We start from the raw sequence: 18,265 nt of genomic DNA, 5'->3' as shown, positions 1-18,265 counted from the left end.
CCATTAAAACACAAAACTTTAAAGTGGGGGCACAGAGTGGCAGGTCATGCAGCTGTCCCAGAGAACACCAGTCCAGGTCTTAGCGCTTGGCCATCTGTGCAAACCTTAAAAGACGGAGGCCATTGAATCAAAGCCAAAAGATCCTGCCACACAACCCGACATTGTAAGAGGACACCCAGGGGTCTCAGGCGCCACCACAAACCCGGGTTTGAATAAGAAGACTTTGAGAAACACTTTCTCTTTTTTTAAAAAAATGCGCACACACACACTTTGCGTTTAATACAGTATTTGCTCAGCATTACAACTCGAGATGAAGCCTACCCCACTTCTAGAACTCATTCATAGGGGCGGAATGCCCGTTGTGCAAAATACCAAAATTAAAAAGTGCAGCCACCAGAACGCGGGGCACAGCCAGTATGCCAGTCCTATTGACCGAATGGTGGTGTAACCCCTCTAAATAAATTAAGGTAGACTGGACATTAATAATACACACAGATATACACGCACATATAAAAAAAAAAATCTTTGTACAAGCTGTCTGGATCGCAGTTCCAGTTCAGACGTGACAGGACTGTGGCACACAGCGTCCCTGCCCGCGCTGCACTCTTAAAGACAGGACATTAAAACACACTCACTTAAAACCAAGTGCAACCCGCGCTTGAGCTGAACACTCTGCAGCTTCTTGGAGTGAATAAAAAAGAAAAAGACGAGAGACCTGTGAAATGAGTCTTGGTGGTGGCCCGGGTGTGCAAGTAATGGAGTTCATACAATACCTTATGGCTTACTGGGGAGGGGAAGTCGTGGGTTTGACGGGACAGAAGCTTCAAGCACGAGGAATTCTGATGAGGCCCCCGTGGATGTGGCAACAGGGAAAGAAAGCAAGCCACTTGCATCCATCGAGTCGCCATGTCAATGCAGAAATCTCGACTGGGCTGGCGCAGACACAATTACCCAGCTTCTTGGGGGCACTCCTGGGCACACTCATGGAGTGGTATGCAGCGAGGTTTTCTGGAACTGTCTGAAGATGGGTTTACAAATGAAAAGCCTTTGGTTGCTTGAAGATCAGGCAGATCTGTTCAGAGTCGCGTCCTCTCTGTCTCTCAGTTCAGTTTCGCACAGCCCTAGCTCTATTAAACCTAAGAACACACGAGACGTTAACTGTGGTAAACACAGGTGGATTTGAGAAGCTCCCTCGCCTTATACACAGGTTTCAGGGTTCGTCACCAATTCGCCGTTCTTCTCCACGTCCTCTTTACAGGATGGCACTGCCTCAATAGAGTCCACCGCCACACTTTCAGACTGCAGCTTCTCTGCTTCAGGCTTGTTGAGCTCCTCCGTTTCCATGGGGCTTAGCGGCACCTCGGTCTTCGACTCGGCAACTGGGTCCGCTTTCTTAATGCAGAAGAAGTTTCCGAGGGCCAAGACGAGTGCAGAGAGGACCACCTCGGTGCCAGCGACTATGAATACAAACATGTAGCGCTTGGTGGCATCCAGCAGTCGCCCTAGAAAGAAACATAATGGTTACAACCATACAACAAAAACGGTTCAAATTTCATCATTGACCACATACAAAATAACCAATGGGTGGAGAGCACATCAAGCACTTGTAAACCTCTACGTGCAGAGGATGGAAGCCGTGAGTGGGGAAAAAGGGGAATTCCTGAGGGATGCTGGCGTGTCAAACTCTAAATAGTTACCTTCTCCAGTAACATCTATCATCTAAGATTAAAACATGGTAGTTTGTATCAAAAAAAGAGGGGAATATAAATCCAGGGGCTAAAACTGGAGGAATGCTCCACACGTTCTACTCGGACTATAAAATGCACTGCTGAGACCACATCTGGAGTGTGGTGTGCAGTTCTGGTCACCAACTACAAGACGGACACAGCAGGACTTGAAGTCACGCAGAGGAGAGCAAACAGGAGCCACTCAGGAGTGGAGGACACGTCCTGCTGTGACAGACCTGGAGAGAGAAACCGGAGGAGACTGCGGGGGGACCTAATGAGGTCTTCAACATTCTGAAAAGGCACAAACAGATAAGTTGAAAGAATTTAACTGTGAAGTGCATACTGAAGGACAACTCTTTACAGAACAAACTACAAATCGACAGCCAAGAAACCGAAACCTTTACAACCTTTAACTCTTTTAGGGCGGATGGCGACTTAGGGTAGGGGTGATGATCAGCTATAAACGTCAGCAAAAGTCACTCACTTTACAGATTAAACCTCTCGGCGAGGAGGAATGTTAGACTCGCTGCCTTGACGTCAAATCCCTGCATGTGTGCGAGTAGCGCAGAGTAGACAACGTCTAGAATGGCATCAACATCTGGCGAAAGTGAAGTGAATGCACAAAGCAAAACACTCTGTGGATGACGTTCTGTGTATCTTTTATTATTCTGAATTGGACTTGGACTTGTTGGATCTGGAGGTCGAAATCTAAAACATAAGTGAGGTACCACCATCACCGGATCGGATCCCCACCACCCATAATCCCGTACAGTCCCCGACTCGGCCGAGGCAGCCAGAGACAGCAAATATGTGGTGACATGTTGATTTATGTGACAAACTAGTGCTGTGTGTTCTTTTCAGAAAACTGTTTTGGAAAAAATATTCAGACTTGGGAGAAAAATCAGCCCTAAGAGAGTTACAGGAGGACCTGAATGAGATCGGAGGACACCTGAGCTGTTGGCTGACAAAACAAGCCTGACAGACTGAATGGTCTCCTCTTGTTTGTCACATTTCTTATGCTAAAATCAATTGTTGTTAGGATACTCTGGCGATGTTATTTCTGAAGTCAATCTCACCATTTCTCAGGAAGTCCTTAAATATCGTGCTACATCAATTATTTTTGTTGCTTGTATTTTTTTTGGTAGCAGTTCTTGCAACATTCATTTTCCATTGTACCTGTAGAGATTAGAAGTGCCACCATTGTGTGTGTCTGGTTGCTGTGCGGTACATCATCTCAGCCCTGATATAGAAAGCTGCTGCTGGTCTTCGTAAATGTTCAAAGTTTGAACAACAAGGGATCGAGCTTGTGGTTGTCTGGCACAAGATCACTCTGGGTTTAATTTGGCATGGACACCATTCTGAACTTGGACAACAAAATTTATATTGGAACACCAGAAAAAATGGCAATGAGAACACAACAAGCACATCAATGCTTTCTGTTCAGTTGTCCAAAAGATCATCATGTCTAGTTTGAGGGCTTCTAAACTCCTACTGTCTACAATACAGGGTGGTCCAGTTCCAATTATGCAGATCCAGATCGTCTGGATGACTTTCATTTATGCGGGGACGATGCCAGTTCAGCGCAAAGGCGATTCTTCATGTCGTCAGTTTACACACTTTGATGGTCCAGGATTTTTCAGGCGATTTTCTATGTAATAAACTTGTTATAGCGTAATGAAAATTGCATAATTAGATCTGGACCACCCTATACTTCTTGATAAGAAGCGTTTCCCACTAACCTTTTTGTTAAATTTGCCCTCAGGTTTCTAGTGGTGTCGCTTTTTCTTGAACTGACTTTAAAACTAACAACTTGGACCTGCTGTACTAACTCCGTTCATAATTTTTCTTTAAACACTCCAATCATGTCACCTCCACTTGCTTAAACTGTAAAAGGTCCAAGTCCATCAATCTCTCCTCATAGCTCAGACCTCTCAGTCCTGGAATCCACTTAGTCACTCTTCTCCGGACCCTCTCTAGCACTTGTGTGTCATTTTTGTAACCTGGAGTCCAAAACTGCCCCAAGTACTCCGGGTGAGACCTCAACAGTGCTTGTTCTACCAGAACCGTGACCTCCCTTGACTTGTACGCGCGAGATGTTGGGTTGTCATGTTTGGTTTAGGTTACACCATTAGCCAGTTTTCAGACCAGTTACCTCAGAAGCTCCAACATTTCTCTGTTGCGGTTTGTTCATTGGACCCAACATCATTACAAATAGAACCATAAAATGTTTTGTAGCCAGACAAGCCTAAATTAAATAAAGCTTGTTTTCCTAAGATGATTTGTTTAATAAAAAAAAAAACACACAAATCACGAGACAAAATATTCAAACGCGTTTCCCAAAATAGCTGCTACCACCTAAACTAAAACAACTTCTACAATGCATTCTTCAATTATCCAAGAGTATGAGGAGGAAACCAAAAGCTCTCATAATGGAACGAGAAACAATAAAACTTCAAAATGGACTTGCTGTAAGTTGAATAGTCAAAAATGTGACAGCAGCCACTCTTGTGCTCATCACACATTGGGTGGTAAAGTGGTGAGAGAGAGAAGAGTTAGCCAGGGAGGGGCAGGGGACGTTTATTGGGCCAGAATAGACAAGGTCATTGTGGGCAGTTTAGCTGCCAGCACATTTTCAAAAGATGCTCTGGGATCTAATGTACAAAGGGTCAGGACCTCCATTTTAGATCTCGTCTGAAGGACTGTGTCCCCGTTGCTGCTCTAGGGCATTGGCATCCACGCACAGACTACAGGGGAAGCGCCAACACCTCTGCCAGCAGTAACCCAAGCTCTCCTGGTTGGTCTCCCATCCAAGCACTGGCCGGACCCTGAACATGCTGAGCTTCAGGTGGATGGCCTCTTCTGGAATGCAGGTGCTATGGCTGCTGGACCAAAACAGTATTTACTCTGCCTGGATTTACTCAAAGCCGTCCTCTCATTGCAATCAACACTCACAGCCTCCAATTGCCCATTGGCATAGTGACCCATTGGCATTGGTGTGAAGAGTGAAATCCCCACCACTGACTCATTACCTAACCCTCAGAAAGAGTAACCACTTCAGATTGTCAAAGGAAACACAAACAAGCTTGAGATCACTCAGTCCATCCACTCGTTCTTACGTTCTGAATATTGCAAACTACTAAGACAGCCTGGCACTTCATCCAGGACCGCACTTCATGTTGCGGAGAGAAGCTCCAGCCATCCTGTGACCCTGAATTGGATCACACAGCTCTGAGAATACTAACCTTGGACATTTGAAGGTCCATCTATCATACAGTCATGGGGTGCTAGAGTCAATCCAAGCAACAAGGCAGGAGCCATCACTGGATAAGATGACCTTCCATAGAGGTCTGTTTAGAGTCACCAACGAACCCATGAGGTGCATCTTTGGGGTGAGGGAGGAAATCCCAAAGACTCCAGAGGAGACCACCAGGTCTGGGGCTGAACCCAGTGAGGTAACAGAAATAAACACTACGCTACCATGGCGTATACCATCTAGTCAGGGACAGTAGAAAACTCAAAGGCCAACATTCAAAGCTACAAAACTGATCTCCGTAGACTTCCCTACACAGACACGCCCAGATTATCATCATCATCATCACAGTTTCTCACTGATGATCAATACAATTGTAACATATCACCAATTCAATTAAAATGTGCTTGGACCAAACCCATGGCTCCATATCCGAGTGATTATGGGGTACTAACTCCATCTCGAAGGATCTTAGTCAGTAAACACAAATCAAACCTTAGGGCTGCTTGTGAGGGGGGTTTCAGTTGATTAGCAGGGGCTTGAAGCTACGCGGGGCTCACAGCACTTCGTTAAGCAGACACTTTCCAACACAGTCAAATTTTTAATTCCATGGAACTAAATTAGTGGCTGAAGGACCCCACTGCTGACTGGCATCTTGGAGGGACCCACTTATCCTTAGACTAAGACTAGGCCTTCAGGGACATCCTCATAGAAGAATGCTTAAGAATTGGATGGTTTGGTAATCCAGGTGAGGTTCAAATAGATTTAAAAAAAAAACGACCATTTCCTGGAGATAGAGAATTGCCAATGAGACCCTGGCATGAAGAATGTGGGCAACACCACCCTTGGGGAGAAGGGTCCGGCACAATTGTGGGTGAGTAGTTTTGGAACAGAGTTAAGACTGGTATAGAAATGGACGAGGCCTGACATGCAAATCGACTAGTTGTTATGGATTTGTAAATGTGCGCTACCACCCACAAGGGTCTTTCCCAAAAGTAGGGTGGGGGGTCTGCTTACAGACAGAGGTCTCCCTCCCACCTTAGCCAATTCTGTATCCTCACCTGCCCCAACCTGACAAACACTTGAAGGTCTTGCTGACGCAGACGACTGCTCTGAATTATTTAAACACCCTTCCCCCACCCACACATCCTCAGTCTAAAAATAAGTCGTACAATCAATTACACCCCCCATAATAGGATTTCGACATGTTTTGCCAACTAAATCCCCATTAGCTGCTGCCGCTGCTTTAAAGGAGAAGTAGATAAATGAATGCCAACAGCTTGACTTCTCATCTGTGTATCTTGCCATCTACGCTATCATGATGGCTGAAGTGTGTTCTACATCAACCTCGTACCCAGATAAAGACTTACCTGCAGAAGGTGGGCCTACGAGGACAGCAATGGCCTCAGCCAGCAACACCAAGCCGATGGCGCTAGAGAACTTCTCCCGGCCCACAATGGCCATCAGGACCTCGAACTGCAGTGCCCCCACCATACCATAGGAGATCCCGAAGAATATGCAGAACACAACCAGCCCTGTGTAGTCTGCTGCCATGGATCCAATAAGGTCTGTCATGCCATTGAAGATCATGGCGAAGCTGAAGAGGTACACACATCGAGGCCGGACCCATTTGAGACCCGCAATTATCCCACATGTGGGCCTTGCAAATATGTCTATAAATCCCAAAACTGTCAGCAGCAGAGCAGCCTGGTTGTCTGGGTATTTCAAGTCTTTTGCATAGCTGACCACAAACACTGGGGGTACAAAGAGCCCAAGCACCATAATGGACGCAGCGATGGCATAGATGATGAAGCCCTTATCCCTTAAGACCGTGAAATCCAGAAGTTTTTTGTTGCTTTTCTTCGGGACCACCACCTGCTCTTCTCCAGCGGGCTTTTTGGGAGGCTCCAAGGGCCTCATGAGGGCCCCACAGACACAGCAGTTAAGCAACAGTCCCCCAAGGATGAGAAAGCCGCCTCTCCAACCAAAGTGAGTCTGTAGGATTTGTCCCAGTGGGGAGAGGGTGCACAGAAATACTGGACTGCCAGCGGCCGACAGTCCATTGGCCAGCGGGCGCCTCTTGTCAAAGTATCGGTTTAGCATGATTAGGGAAGGCTGGAAGTTCAGTGCCAAACCCAAACCTGACAAAATAGAAAAGGAAAAGGTCATTGTCAGAATTCCTGGCCAGCTGCACTGAGGACATTCATACAGCTGGACACAATCTGGATTCTCAGTGACTGGCACCACCACCGTGGTGTGTTTCACAATTTTAGAGGGGGCCAATACACATTTGACATCAGCGTCCCACGAGCAAGAATCTGGGGGAAGGGTGTCCCGTAATAAACTGCTACTTACCCGTGAGGACACCAGTGGTGAGGTAGATCTGAATGATGCTGGTGCAGAAGGCCGCTGTGACCATTCCTGAAGATGCCAGAAGGCCTCCCACCATCATGACAGGACGGCAGCCAAATCGATTGACCAGGATGCTGCACACTGGACCTAAAGGATACAAGGGTCACACAGACATTCTTCACTTGAAGCAGAAAAAAATAAAAAAAAAAAAAGAGTTGGGGGCAGCATGGTGGCACAGTGGGTAGCGCTGCTGCCTCAGTTAGGAGACCCGGGTTCACTTACCGGGTCCTCCCTGCGTGGAGTCTGCATGTTCTCCTAGTGTCTGCGTGGGTTTCCTCCCACAGTCCAAAGACATGCAGGTTAGGTGCAATGGCGATCCTAAAGTGTCCCTAGTGTGTGCGCCCCCTGTGGTGGGCCGGCGCCCTGCTCGGAGTTTGTTTCCTGCCTTGCACCTTGTGTTGGCTGGGATTGGCTCCAGTAGACTAAGTACAGTTAGGATATAGCGGGTTGGAAAATGACCAACTGACTGAAGAGAGTTGGTTTTGGGTGGTCAAGTCATTCACATGAGCCAAGTAAGTTGGCACACATTTAAACCAGGCGGCATCAGTGCTGCCTCCTAAACCTCAAACTAAAACTTCCATCATCTCATAAATGGACCCACATTTGATCGCCCACCTCAGTTCAGCACACTTTAAACTAGAAACCTACCATCATGGGTGGGGTGACGAATTGCTCGGCTCTCCCCACTCTGCACCTCACATCCTTACATGGAGGTGCCAGCCGTGAAGCCATGGCCTCAGAGTCAGAAGCGAGCGCTGATCCAGCTTTTCTTAAGGTAATCAGCCGACGGGCCAGAGGCCAGTCACATCACCAGCTGTGTCGAGTTCTAAGACTCTCACGCCCCCAACACCAAATTATGCAGTTTCTAGTTGTAGGGTATGTCAGACTTGCCAACTAAAGTTGCAGACCTCGGCACCAGACCAGGTCAATTTAATGACTGAAAAAAAATCTCTAGGTACGTGAAATTATGTAACTTTGAAATCATTATGTGGCTTCTGGTCATTTTTGCTAGCACCTAATAGTTTACTCTTCATGCTCAAAGTACGGTCCAAAAATGAGGAGTTTTCTGATCTAGTGGTCTAGAAAGGGGGAGGAACTCCCAAAAGCCAGACGTCTTGCATAACTAGGACATCAAGTGTTAAACGGTAGATCACATGTGGGAGACTCTCGTACTGGCGAGTTAGGAGGCACCGGGCAAAAAACAAAATCAGGATTTCAAAGCAATTCTTATGGACACAATAAAAATTGATTGTTAGGACATCGAGATCTCTGGTCTTTACAGGAGTGTTAGGGCCATGGAGAAGTGAAGTGAAGGAAGAAAAACTGTGAATGTCGAGAAAGAAGTCGACATGTCAACTTTGATCTCCCCGTTTTTGTCAAGATTAAAGTCGACATTTCCACTTTATACCCTCGTTTTTCTCTCTACTGTAGTTTAACTTTGCCATGTCGTAAAGTTCATCTTCAGCAGCACTACCACCACGTGTTTCATACACACTTTAATATCATCAAGTATTTATCTTAGCATTGTAAATGTTCTGAGAGCAGGAATATCATGAAGTGAATGCATTGTGTGTGGCGATCGCTGCCTGCGCCTCCTCTTAGTGTAGAGGAAGTCAGTTTAAGAAGCGCATAGCGATCAACAACTGGGTCAGGGAACACTTGACACAAAGCATGTAATGTGTGGCATTAACTTATGACGGGGTTTGAGAAAATCTAGGAAACGAAGCATTGATTTTAGGGTGAAGTTTACGATGTTCTACTTTAATGACAAAACAAACTACGAGAATAAAGTCAACAGGTCTGCTTTATTCGCGACATGCACTTTTTCTTCTTCACGGTGTCCGTTTTTTTTTTTTTCCCCTTTTCCGTGGCCCCAATACGCTTCTGTAGGTCTCGCTATCACAGCGGGCATCCATTTCACCAGCACCAACTCCCGGTATTTAACGGTCTGCATTCTTCCAAAATTAGACGTATTTGCCTCACTCACCTGTTCCATACAGCATAGCCAACAAGATGGAGGAGATCCATGCAGTGTCACTGTAGCCAACGTCAAACTCCCGAATCAACTCCTTAAAGAAAACGCTGACAGCTTTGGGGAATGCGTAGGAGAATCCTGTAATGACGAAGCACCCAAAGAGGACTGCCCATCCCCATCCACCATCTGGGGCTTTCACTCCCGACGCACCATCGTCTACCACAACTGCACCCATCGCTTAAAAAAAGTTTGGCCTCCTGAAGGGGAAGAAGAAGAAGAAGAGTTAGCAAGTCAAGTGAAGATGGTCAGGCTTGTCAAGTACAAGTGCTGCAAGATGTTCACTTCCACCAAGAACCTTAAGGGGTCGGACAGAACACCCGATTGGCTTTGTGATGGAAAAGGAACGTCACGACCAATGTGACAATCATGTCAGGTTGGGCTGCACTAGCAGACAGTTGTTTTCCTACTCTTAGGACTTTAGGCTGTCCTACAACAAAGTGAAGTGACATCATGCAAGAGCCACAAAACAGCTGACTGGGGACATGTTAGGGACTCTGGGCTTGCTGATGGGGAAAAGACCACCAACTATAGGATGGTCCAGATCTAATTATGCAATGTTCATTACACTGTAACTTAAGTTTATTACATAGAAAATCACCCGAAAAATCCCGGACCATCGAGAAGTGTGCGAACGGACACCATGAGGAATCGTCTTCGCGTCGAACTGGAATCGTCTCCACATAAATCAAAGCCATCCAGACGATCTGGACCACCCTGTATATTGAAGCCCCCTTTAATCAGATACAAGGAGGAATAGGGTTCCCCCTTACATTGAAGGCAGACTTCTGTTGGTCATGAAGGACAAACCACCTATGAAATGGGCTCAAACTGCAGAAGCACAGGCAGCCACCACTGGGCACTCCAAACCTAGAAACCTACCATCATGGGTGGGGTGACGAATTGCTCGGCTCTCCCCACTCTGCGCCTCACATCCTTACATGGAGGTGCCAGCCGTGAAGCCATCCATGGCCTCAGAGTCAGAAGCGAGCGCTGATCAAGCTTTTCTTAAGGTAAGCAGCCGACGGGCCAGAGGCCAGTCACGTCACCAGCTGTGTCGAGTTCTACACTTTGGCCCCCACAGTTCTTATTTCACTTTGAAGATGGCTCGAGACTGCCCCCTATTGTTCACACCGATTTTAGAAATCCAAGCCCCGGGGCGAGTGAATCAAACCTGACATGAACAGGGGTGGACAGTCAAGGACCGCTTTCTCTTGACAGGTATCACACTTGAGGGGGTCCTAAATGCAGCCCAGCTGTAAACCCCAAGTCTGCCAGGTCAGGACTCCTAATGTGTCACTTGACCCATCGGTGCTCCAACCACAGAAGTATCAGTTGCATGGCGACCTTGATTAGCCACTTTGGATAAAAGCGTCAGAGTAAATGTAAATAAAGAACTTCAAGACGCTATGAAGCAAAGAGCAGGCCGACAGCTTGGTGGCCATGGAGAAAAGGACAAACAAACCTCCAGTGTGCTGCCAGTCTCACAGAATCAAAACCCTGTAGGGGCTGCAACCCTGGCAAGGAGCCCAACGCATCCGAGGCCACGGAAGACATGTGGCGCATTAGGCACGTCTAACTCTGGGATCAGACTTCTGCTTGCTGTAGAAGACATCTTGGTAGAAGGAAGATGGTCAATGGCAGGAGATGGACACGGAGGGGCAGTGTGTTGCGCTGCCATTCTTTCAACCTTCTTGTGCGGATGAAAAAAGGGATTTAACTAAACACCACCATGCCGCAGACGGGCAGCAGTCCTGTCTGCTCAGCTCTCAACTAAGACTACTAAGGCACATGCAGCCGCTGGGCATCTCACATTAAAAACAGGGAAGATGGAGCCAAACAAGACAGCATTTTAAAATTAAAATTAGGTTAAAACGTGTCATTTTATTAATAGCCCTGGGACACCTAACCTGGCTCTCAAAATGGGCTGCGCGCCAAGGATAAATCACCACGTAGTGACATGTGGGGGGGGAAGGAGAAGCCCCCTCAAGGACACAAAATGAATGTGCGCTTCTGTAGGGGACCATAAATCACAAGTGGCACATGTCTTGGAGCAGACCGATTCTGGGCAGGACTGCCAACACCACAAAACCTGGGCATCATCATCCCATGAATGGGGATGAAAAAAGTGCTCATCTCATTCTCATCTCCCTTTGCTTGTAACAGCGCTGGGCTTCACCACACGCTCACCTCACATCGTAGGTCGATTACAGGACCGCGTTAGCCATCAAGCCATTCACAACTTGTAGATTTAATTTCACTGGGATTACGTTTTATTAAAAACCTGAAGGCACACTCATTTATCCTGTAAAGCGCCTGGCAGCAGTGCTCAGTCCAAAGGGCGCCCTATGAAATAAACTTTGGCCGATGGCTTCATTGGTTTGCATCACCTGCTTGTGGGCTCCGTCACTGGGACAGGTCAACACGTCCATTACCGTACCAGTGGAACGCAGCTTGGGGTAGTGGGGTCCGTGAAAGGCACTATATAAAAAGAAGTCTCCCACTCCGCTTCATCATTGGGTTGCCTTGTATCATCTGCCTATATGGTCTGACGCTTATTTTGGTTTCACTGTGCAGAGCACTCTTGTAGGTGAACCATCTTGAAAGGTGCTATAAAGATGAAGACTGGCAATATTCTTTACTACTGGCATTCTGGATCTTGAAGTCTTCTCACCCCCAGTGCCAAATACTGAAGACTTGTGGACCGATAGCTCAAAGCCCACCACACACACGTGTCCATCAGGGACCCTGCTCAACAGAGATGCCCCACAGATCAGCGTCAGGAAGGGGTGCCCATTAGGCTGCAGCCACAGGGAGGCAGTGTGCTAGAAACTGACCTGCAATCCCGAGGACGCTAAGGCAGGTAAATGCTTGGCAGTGCCATCTCAAAATGGCACCATTAGGAAAGTGTAGTGGGCGGTGGGTTTTGTGCATTCTTGCCCAACACTACAAATGACTGACTAATGAAGTGCAATGCCAGGCTACACCATGGGCATGAATTTGTTTTTTTAATGCATGTAAATAATCTGCACATTAAAGGGGATTCCAACTGCGTCATTTTCAACAGCGTTCCTAATCCAAGAGATACCAAACAGCACTTCATGCCTTACTTAAGCAGAACTCAAGAGAGTGGGAAAAAAAGGCTCCTGCCAGCCACGTGCCAGTTCTAAGCTCTTTAGCCAGGAAACTAATTCTTCTGCTTAGGAGCACAAATCCTCCTCACAGCCCACAACTGGCAGCTGCTGCCATCTGTTAAATGACCAATGGTTGATTGGCACCTGCACCTCCAGAGCACCGCTCTGCCAGTGTCCAACTGCTGGACAGATGGATCAGGTTACCATCAGGTCCTTTGAGGATGCTGAAGCTCACTTTACATGTGGGCACTCTGGGTGGTACACAAAGGCAAAAGACACCAGCCAGTGTCTCTGAATCAGCCCAGCACTGGTATGTGCCAAGTGCCAGACTTGATTAAGGCCCCCCACTATTATATCTGAATGGGGAGAGTGGGTTCATAAAATGAATGAGTGATAAACCTCCATGGGATGCCACCACATCACCACACAAGGTGCCATCTTTTACAGTTCAGTACAACACTTCACTTGCAGCCATAGAATTCCCAGTGCATGCTCAGCTCCCCCCCCACACTCAACAGGTCACCCATAGCTCAGTGAGGATCCTTAAGTTACACACAACTTCCTCACGTCAATGGACTACGATGAGTGATCCAAAGGTCAAAGCGACCAAGATTTATTTCTGGGACACTTGAAATTGGACTCCTCGTAATCCTGCTTTCAAGGTATTTTAGGAAGGCTGCCAGGGCATCTGGCCCTTAGTGCCGCGATTCAACTTCGGAAGCTCCCGATACAGGCGGCTGGCCCCAAGGTGACCCATCCACGCCGTCCTTGACCCAAAGGCATACACGCGGCTCATTTTTCCCCCCTGTAGAAATAAAAGGGCTGCTCTGTGGCAGACCCCTTAGCTTCCTGATCTGTCGGTGCCCTGTTGGGATGCAGACGCCCACCTCACCCACAAGACACTGAATTAAACTTGATAAATGGCATTCATCTTGTGGGGCCAATGCCTGCATCATCAAGCCTGCCCAGCCGGAAAATTCAAAAATTGAAACGAGCCGCCATCGCCGGCTTCACTACAGCACAAGGCCGCGGAGGCTTCTCTTACTTACCGCATTCATGAGATTTCAAGTGGGAAACGGTACACCCCCCTAACAAGGGCCACACCTTCAGGTGCCGCCTGCTGGCCTTCTAGTTGACTCGTTGCCACCCAAGGATGCACATTGTGCCACAGTGTTAATACAGTGCGATTTCAGAGACCCCCGAGACTAAGATTTGTACATGCAGACCCCTTTACTTTTTCACATTTTGTGATGTTGCAGCCTTGTGCTAAAATCATTTTAATTCACCCCCCGCATTAAGCAACACTAAACACCTCAGAATGACAAAGCGAAACGGGATTTAAGGAACTTGTGCAAATTTATAATTTTTTTTTTTTTATTATTATTAAAAATCTGTACATAGACCCACACGTACATAAATACACCGATCCATATTACCGAAACCCTGCACATTAACGTGTAGGTACAATACATTATATAAATACACTTAATGAAGACCACCACCCATGAGGAGACCACCAGACACGGTAATCCAGCAAGACAAACTTGTTGTGCAAATTATTTGAGAAGAAAATGCTGTACCGGTCGGTGGTCGAGGAGGAGATCTTGCTTTGTGTGTGCAGAAGGCTTCCTCCCATCAACCCCAGCACACTCCTGCTGCCTGATGGGAATTGTAGTCCCTACTAGAGTTACACAGTATAATCGGTACTGAAGTACCACCAAAACCACACACACATAGTGTATACTCGCATACAAGTCAAGGTCCTGAAACCCAAAAAACCAATCACACCACGACTTATACACCCGTTCAAAAATGCAACTTTTTTTTTTTTTTATTACTTCTTGTTTCCTCCGATCTCACACCAGTTTCTCAGACACATTGAATTTTGTTGCAGCAGCGCCGTCACCAATTTCTTTCGCTACTTCAACGACGTTTAATTTAAAACCAGCTTCATATTTTCTTCTGATCGAACGCTCCATCGTAGGTAAGGGATGCTCTTACAATGAAGGTGTACGAGGGTGCGAGATACAAAAAATGCAAAACAGTGCAAACATCACTTCGGAATAGTTCGGGTATCGCCGTGTGGGCACGAGAGACAGAGTACAGCGCATTGCACCCACGTAGAAAAGAAAAAGGCCGTGTGCTCCGCGTTTCCTCTCTCAGGAGGGCGTCAGCAGATCATAATCTCTTGGACCAACAGCTGGAGTTTTCCCACATTCGACTTACGAGGACACTATAAAATACAGTAAATTATTCAGTAAAATCAAGCCCCGACTTATCCGCAGGAGAACGTAAATGTGAGTATATACAGTAAATGAATTAAAATAAATAAATAGTATGCCACCAGCATTAAGCTAGTTTTGGTACCCCCACCCTCGATCTTTGATCCAACACGTGTACTTTCAATCGAGCTCAATTCACCAATCCTGCCCTACAAAGCTGTAGAATTATAGGAAGGCGCTGGAATCTCTGAAGGAGACCCCCCTTCCCTCCCCACCATTTGTCATATGCAGAGCGGGTAGGCACATGTGTGCAGGCAGGGGGATCAAACTGGCATTTGTTTTTTGCTTTGGTATCATTTTGGTACTGGGCAGTGAAAGCTGGCATTGGTGCTGAAGTCCAAGTTTTTGTGCCGACTCAATGCTAGTTCCTCCACTGGCGCTGGTTTTTTGGTTGCCCCCTTGTACAGCCTTTATTTTATAATTTGGCTAACGCACACATAACATTTCATGAAAATCGACTTGGCCGATTTTGCATGATTGGCAAACAGATGGATTAGGATTTCATTTATTCAGTCCATAACTGTGTTCAAGCGACATGTGGCCAACTTAGAGTCGCCGGCTAACTAAACCAGTGATATGTGAAGAAAATCCGAGTACCACGGACACGGGGAGAACATGCAAACTCCACATTGATCAAATCCCACCCTGGACACAGTCTATGAGGTGGCAGCGCTAACCACCACACCGATGGGTTTACTCCTTCAAATTTATTGGCTGTGTGCCGCCACCTTGACCCCCACCAGGACAAGTGGATGAAGAGAAAATGGATACTCATCCCTGAAAAATGTCAGGCTATCGGCCCAGTGGCTACGGCAAGGACTGCAAAAGACGAGGCTGCTGGTTCAACGCCCATATTGGAGCCCGTTATCCTGCTCTAGCTTAGAGTAAATAAAATCTCAAAGCCAGCACATGGCAGTCCAGTATAAAAGGGAGACATTCACGCATTAGTAAGCCTATGGCAAACAAAGCAGTTTGCCAAGGGAAACAATAAGAGAAGTTACAACGTGCCCACGATTCAACACACAAGACTTGTTGTCACTAAGTGTTTGAGATATGGCCGGCTTCCGCTCCCTTTTTTTTTTTTGCATTATGGTACAGCATGTACGGTTGTGCAACTGCCTACTTGCATGGGCAGGGAGTTGCAACTAACCAACTGTGCTATTTCACACGTCTAGCCAGTTAGAGCAATGACTAAACAAAATGTCAACAGTGGACACGGGGAGCAGAGGGCACAATGCCAATCACAGTCAACTGGGTCAGGATTCATGTGCAGATGGCATCATTTGATAGCTGGGAAAAGTGCTCACAAGGTTGCATTTAGCTGTGAACATTAGGGGAAACAGCCAGTGAATGGCACTATACACTTTTGGAGAAGTTCTCCCTAAGCTGGCCAGGAAGCTGCTAATGGAGAGGAGACAGCCTGGGCAGTTCAGAAAAAGGACTTCAAAACTGGAGCGGGTGGGCACTGTTAACCGACATCGTTTCCATTCACTACACCATCTTTCATTTAGTTTTGCGGTTGTTGTCCTGTACGTGACAGGACTGTATGCTTTTTTTTTTTTTTAAATGACACACAAATGAAGGCATTAAAAAAAGCTGCCTTGAGATGCCGTTTGATTTAACGCAAGTCTCTCCATCGTGAAAACGTTGCATCCAGTGACCCAGTGGATCACTGACCTGCACAAAAGGTACATCATCGTGAAAGGAATGGATACAGCACCCTTTTGGGCATTTGCTCGAGGTTTCCAGCACTTCTGCCGTTAAGAAGTAATGGCGTAAATGTTTCAGTAACTACTGTGCCATTGAAAGCCCTTTTCTTGGGCCAAACATTTTAAATCATTTTGGTAAGGTCGGGCCACTTGGCCTATTGGAGTGCTACAACAAGGCCAAGGGGACATTTGAAGCCCCCGACAGATTGCCAAATGTTGCTCATCATTCCAGGTGTTATTTCATTGCCAACCAGATTTTTTTTAACCCACTTAATCAGGTTCAGGGTTGTTCGCTCCTAGCAGCACAACTTTCCAATCAACCCTGGATGTGATGCCAATCCATCATGGGGCAATTTAGAGCCACCAATTAATCGAACCGGGACATCAAATCCAGAATACTTGGAGACAAGCAGAACATAAAATCCTCACACAGATGACTGGGACAAGCAGCCTCCCACCCACCAGCACCTCGATCCTGTGCTACTCTTTGGATGTTGCCACGACTGCTCCAATTGCTGTGCCACCCTGCTGCCTCTAAACATCAGTGCAAAATCTCTCGCAATTCACCTGCTTCATGTCTTCATTAACAAAAGTCATTCTTGGAGTTACTGCCACAACGGCCATTTAAGAAATTGCTTAAACATTAAGCTGGCATGTTGGCACTTGATGGCCGTCTCCATCCCCAATGATCTCCACTCATTGATGCCCTGAAGGCCAGGGACATGGCTACAGATTAGGTGGGCACTGCCTATAGCCACCTATGACTAAAAAAGTATTATGGCATCTTTGTTGTGGCACTCGCACCAGGTCCTATAGTGGACTGGCAGCCCTCCAGACATTCAACCAGATAAGGGCAGGGCCTCAATCACTACAGGTGGAGCCTCAGGCCACACCCACTGACACCAGGAGGCCCACTTTGCAGACCCAATAGGATTGGTTGATAATCACCTAATCCAGCAGCAGCATACTGATAAAGAACAATATTAAAATTAAAGAGTGATAACAATGCAGGTATAACAGACAATAACTTTATATCATGTTAACGTTTACCCCGCGGGTGGCATTGAAGAGTCACATGGTATGGGGGAGGAATGATACAATACAATTTATTTTTGTATAGCCCAAAATCACACAAGGAGTGCCGCAATGGGCTTTAACAGACCCTGCCTATTGACGGCCCCCCGGCCTTGACTCTCTAAGACGACAAGAAAAAAACCCCCAAAAAATGCCCAGTAGGAAAAAAAATGGAAAAAACCTCAGGAAAGGCAGTTCAAAGAGAGACCCCCTTCCAGGTAGGTTGGGCATGCAGTGGGTGTCAAAATGGTCTCCTCAGTCTGTCAGTGAAGATCTGGAGATGATCCTGTTCAGTGGATTCTCCATGATTGACAGGAGTCTGCTCAGCGCCCGTCGCTCTGCCACAGATGTCAGACTGTCCAGCTCCGTGTCTACAATAGAGCCTGCCTTCCTCACCAGTTTGTCCAGGCGTGAGGCGTCCCTCTTCTTTATGCTGCCTCCCCAGCACACCACCGTCTAGAAGAGGGCACTCGCCACAACCGTCTGATAGAACATCAGCAGCATCTTATTGCAGATGTTGAAGGACGCCAGCCTTCTAATGAAGTATAGTCAGATCTGTCCTTTCTTGCACAGTTCATCAGTATTGGCAGTTCAGTCCAATTTATCATCCAGCTGCACTCCCAGGTATTTATAGGTCTGTACCTT

General features: G+C 46.9%; 1 protein-coding gene across 1 annotated transcript; it reads right to left on the bottom strand.

Moving 5' to 3' along the window:
- Positions 1-234: 234 nt before the first annotated feature.
- On the bottom strand, positions 235-9,652 carry LOC120522026 (monocarboxylate transporter 4-like). The gene is made up of 4 exons (XM_039743252.1): positions 9,377-9,652; positions 7,333-7,476; positions 6,348-7,118; positions 235-1,502 (listed from the first exon to the last, which is right to left on the bottom strand). Exons 1-4 carry the CDS (start codon positions 9,597-9,599, stop codon positions 1,198-1,200), a joined length of 1,443 nt encoding a protein of 480 aa, XP_039599186.1. The 5' UTR covers positions 9,600-9,652; the 3' UTR covers positions 235-1,197.
- Positions 9,653-18,265: the final 8,613 nt, after the last annotated feature.

Source organism: Polypterus senegalus, unplaced genomic scaffold, assembly GCF_016835505.1.
Source record: "Polypterus senegalus isolate Bchr_013 unplaced genomic scaffold, ASM1683550v1 scaffold_650, whole genome shotgun sequence".
In the NCBI taxonomy this organism is placed as follows: domain Eukaryota; kingdom Metazoa; phylum Chordata; class Cladistia; order Polypteriformes; family Polypteridae; genus Polypterus; species Polypterus senegalus.
Note: the sequence above shows the minus strand (reverse complement) of the source record. Positions and strands in the feature narration are given on the sequence as shown.

Coding starts and splice junctions, on each gene's coding strand:
- LOC120522026 (XM_039743252.1), bottom strand. CDS start 9,599: ATGGGTGCAGTTGTGGTAGACGATGGTGCGTCGGGAGTGAAAGCCCCA. Junction 7,477..9,376: donor GGCTATGCTGTATGGAACAG/GTGAGTGAGGCA, acceptor TGTATCCTTTAG/GTCCAGTGTGCAGCATCCTG. Junction 1,503..6,347: donor CGTAGGCCCACCTTCTGCAG/GTAAGTCTTTAT, acceptor GTTTCTTTCTAG/GGCGACTGCTGGATGCCACC.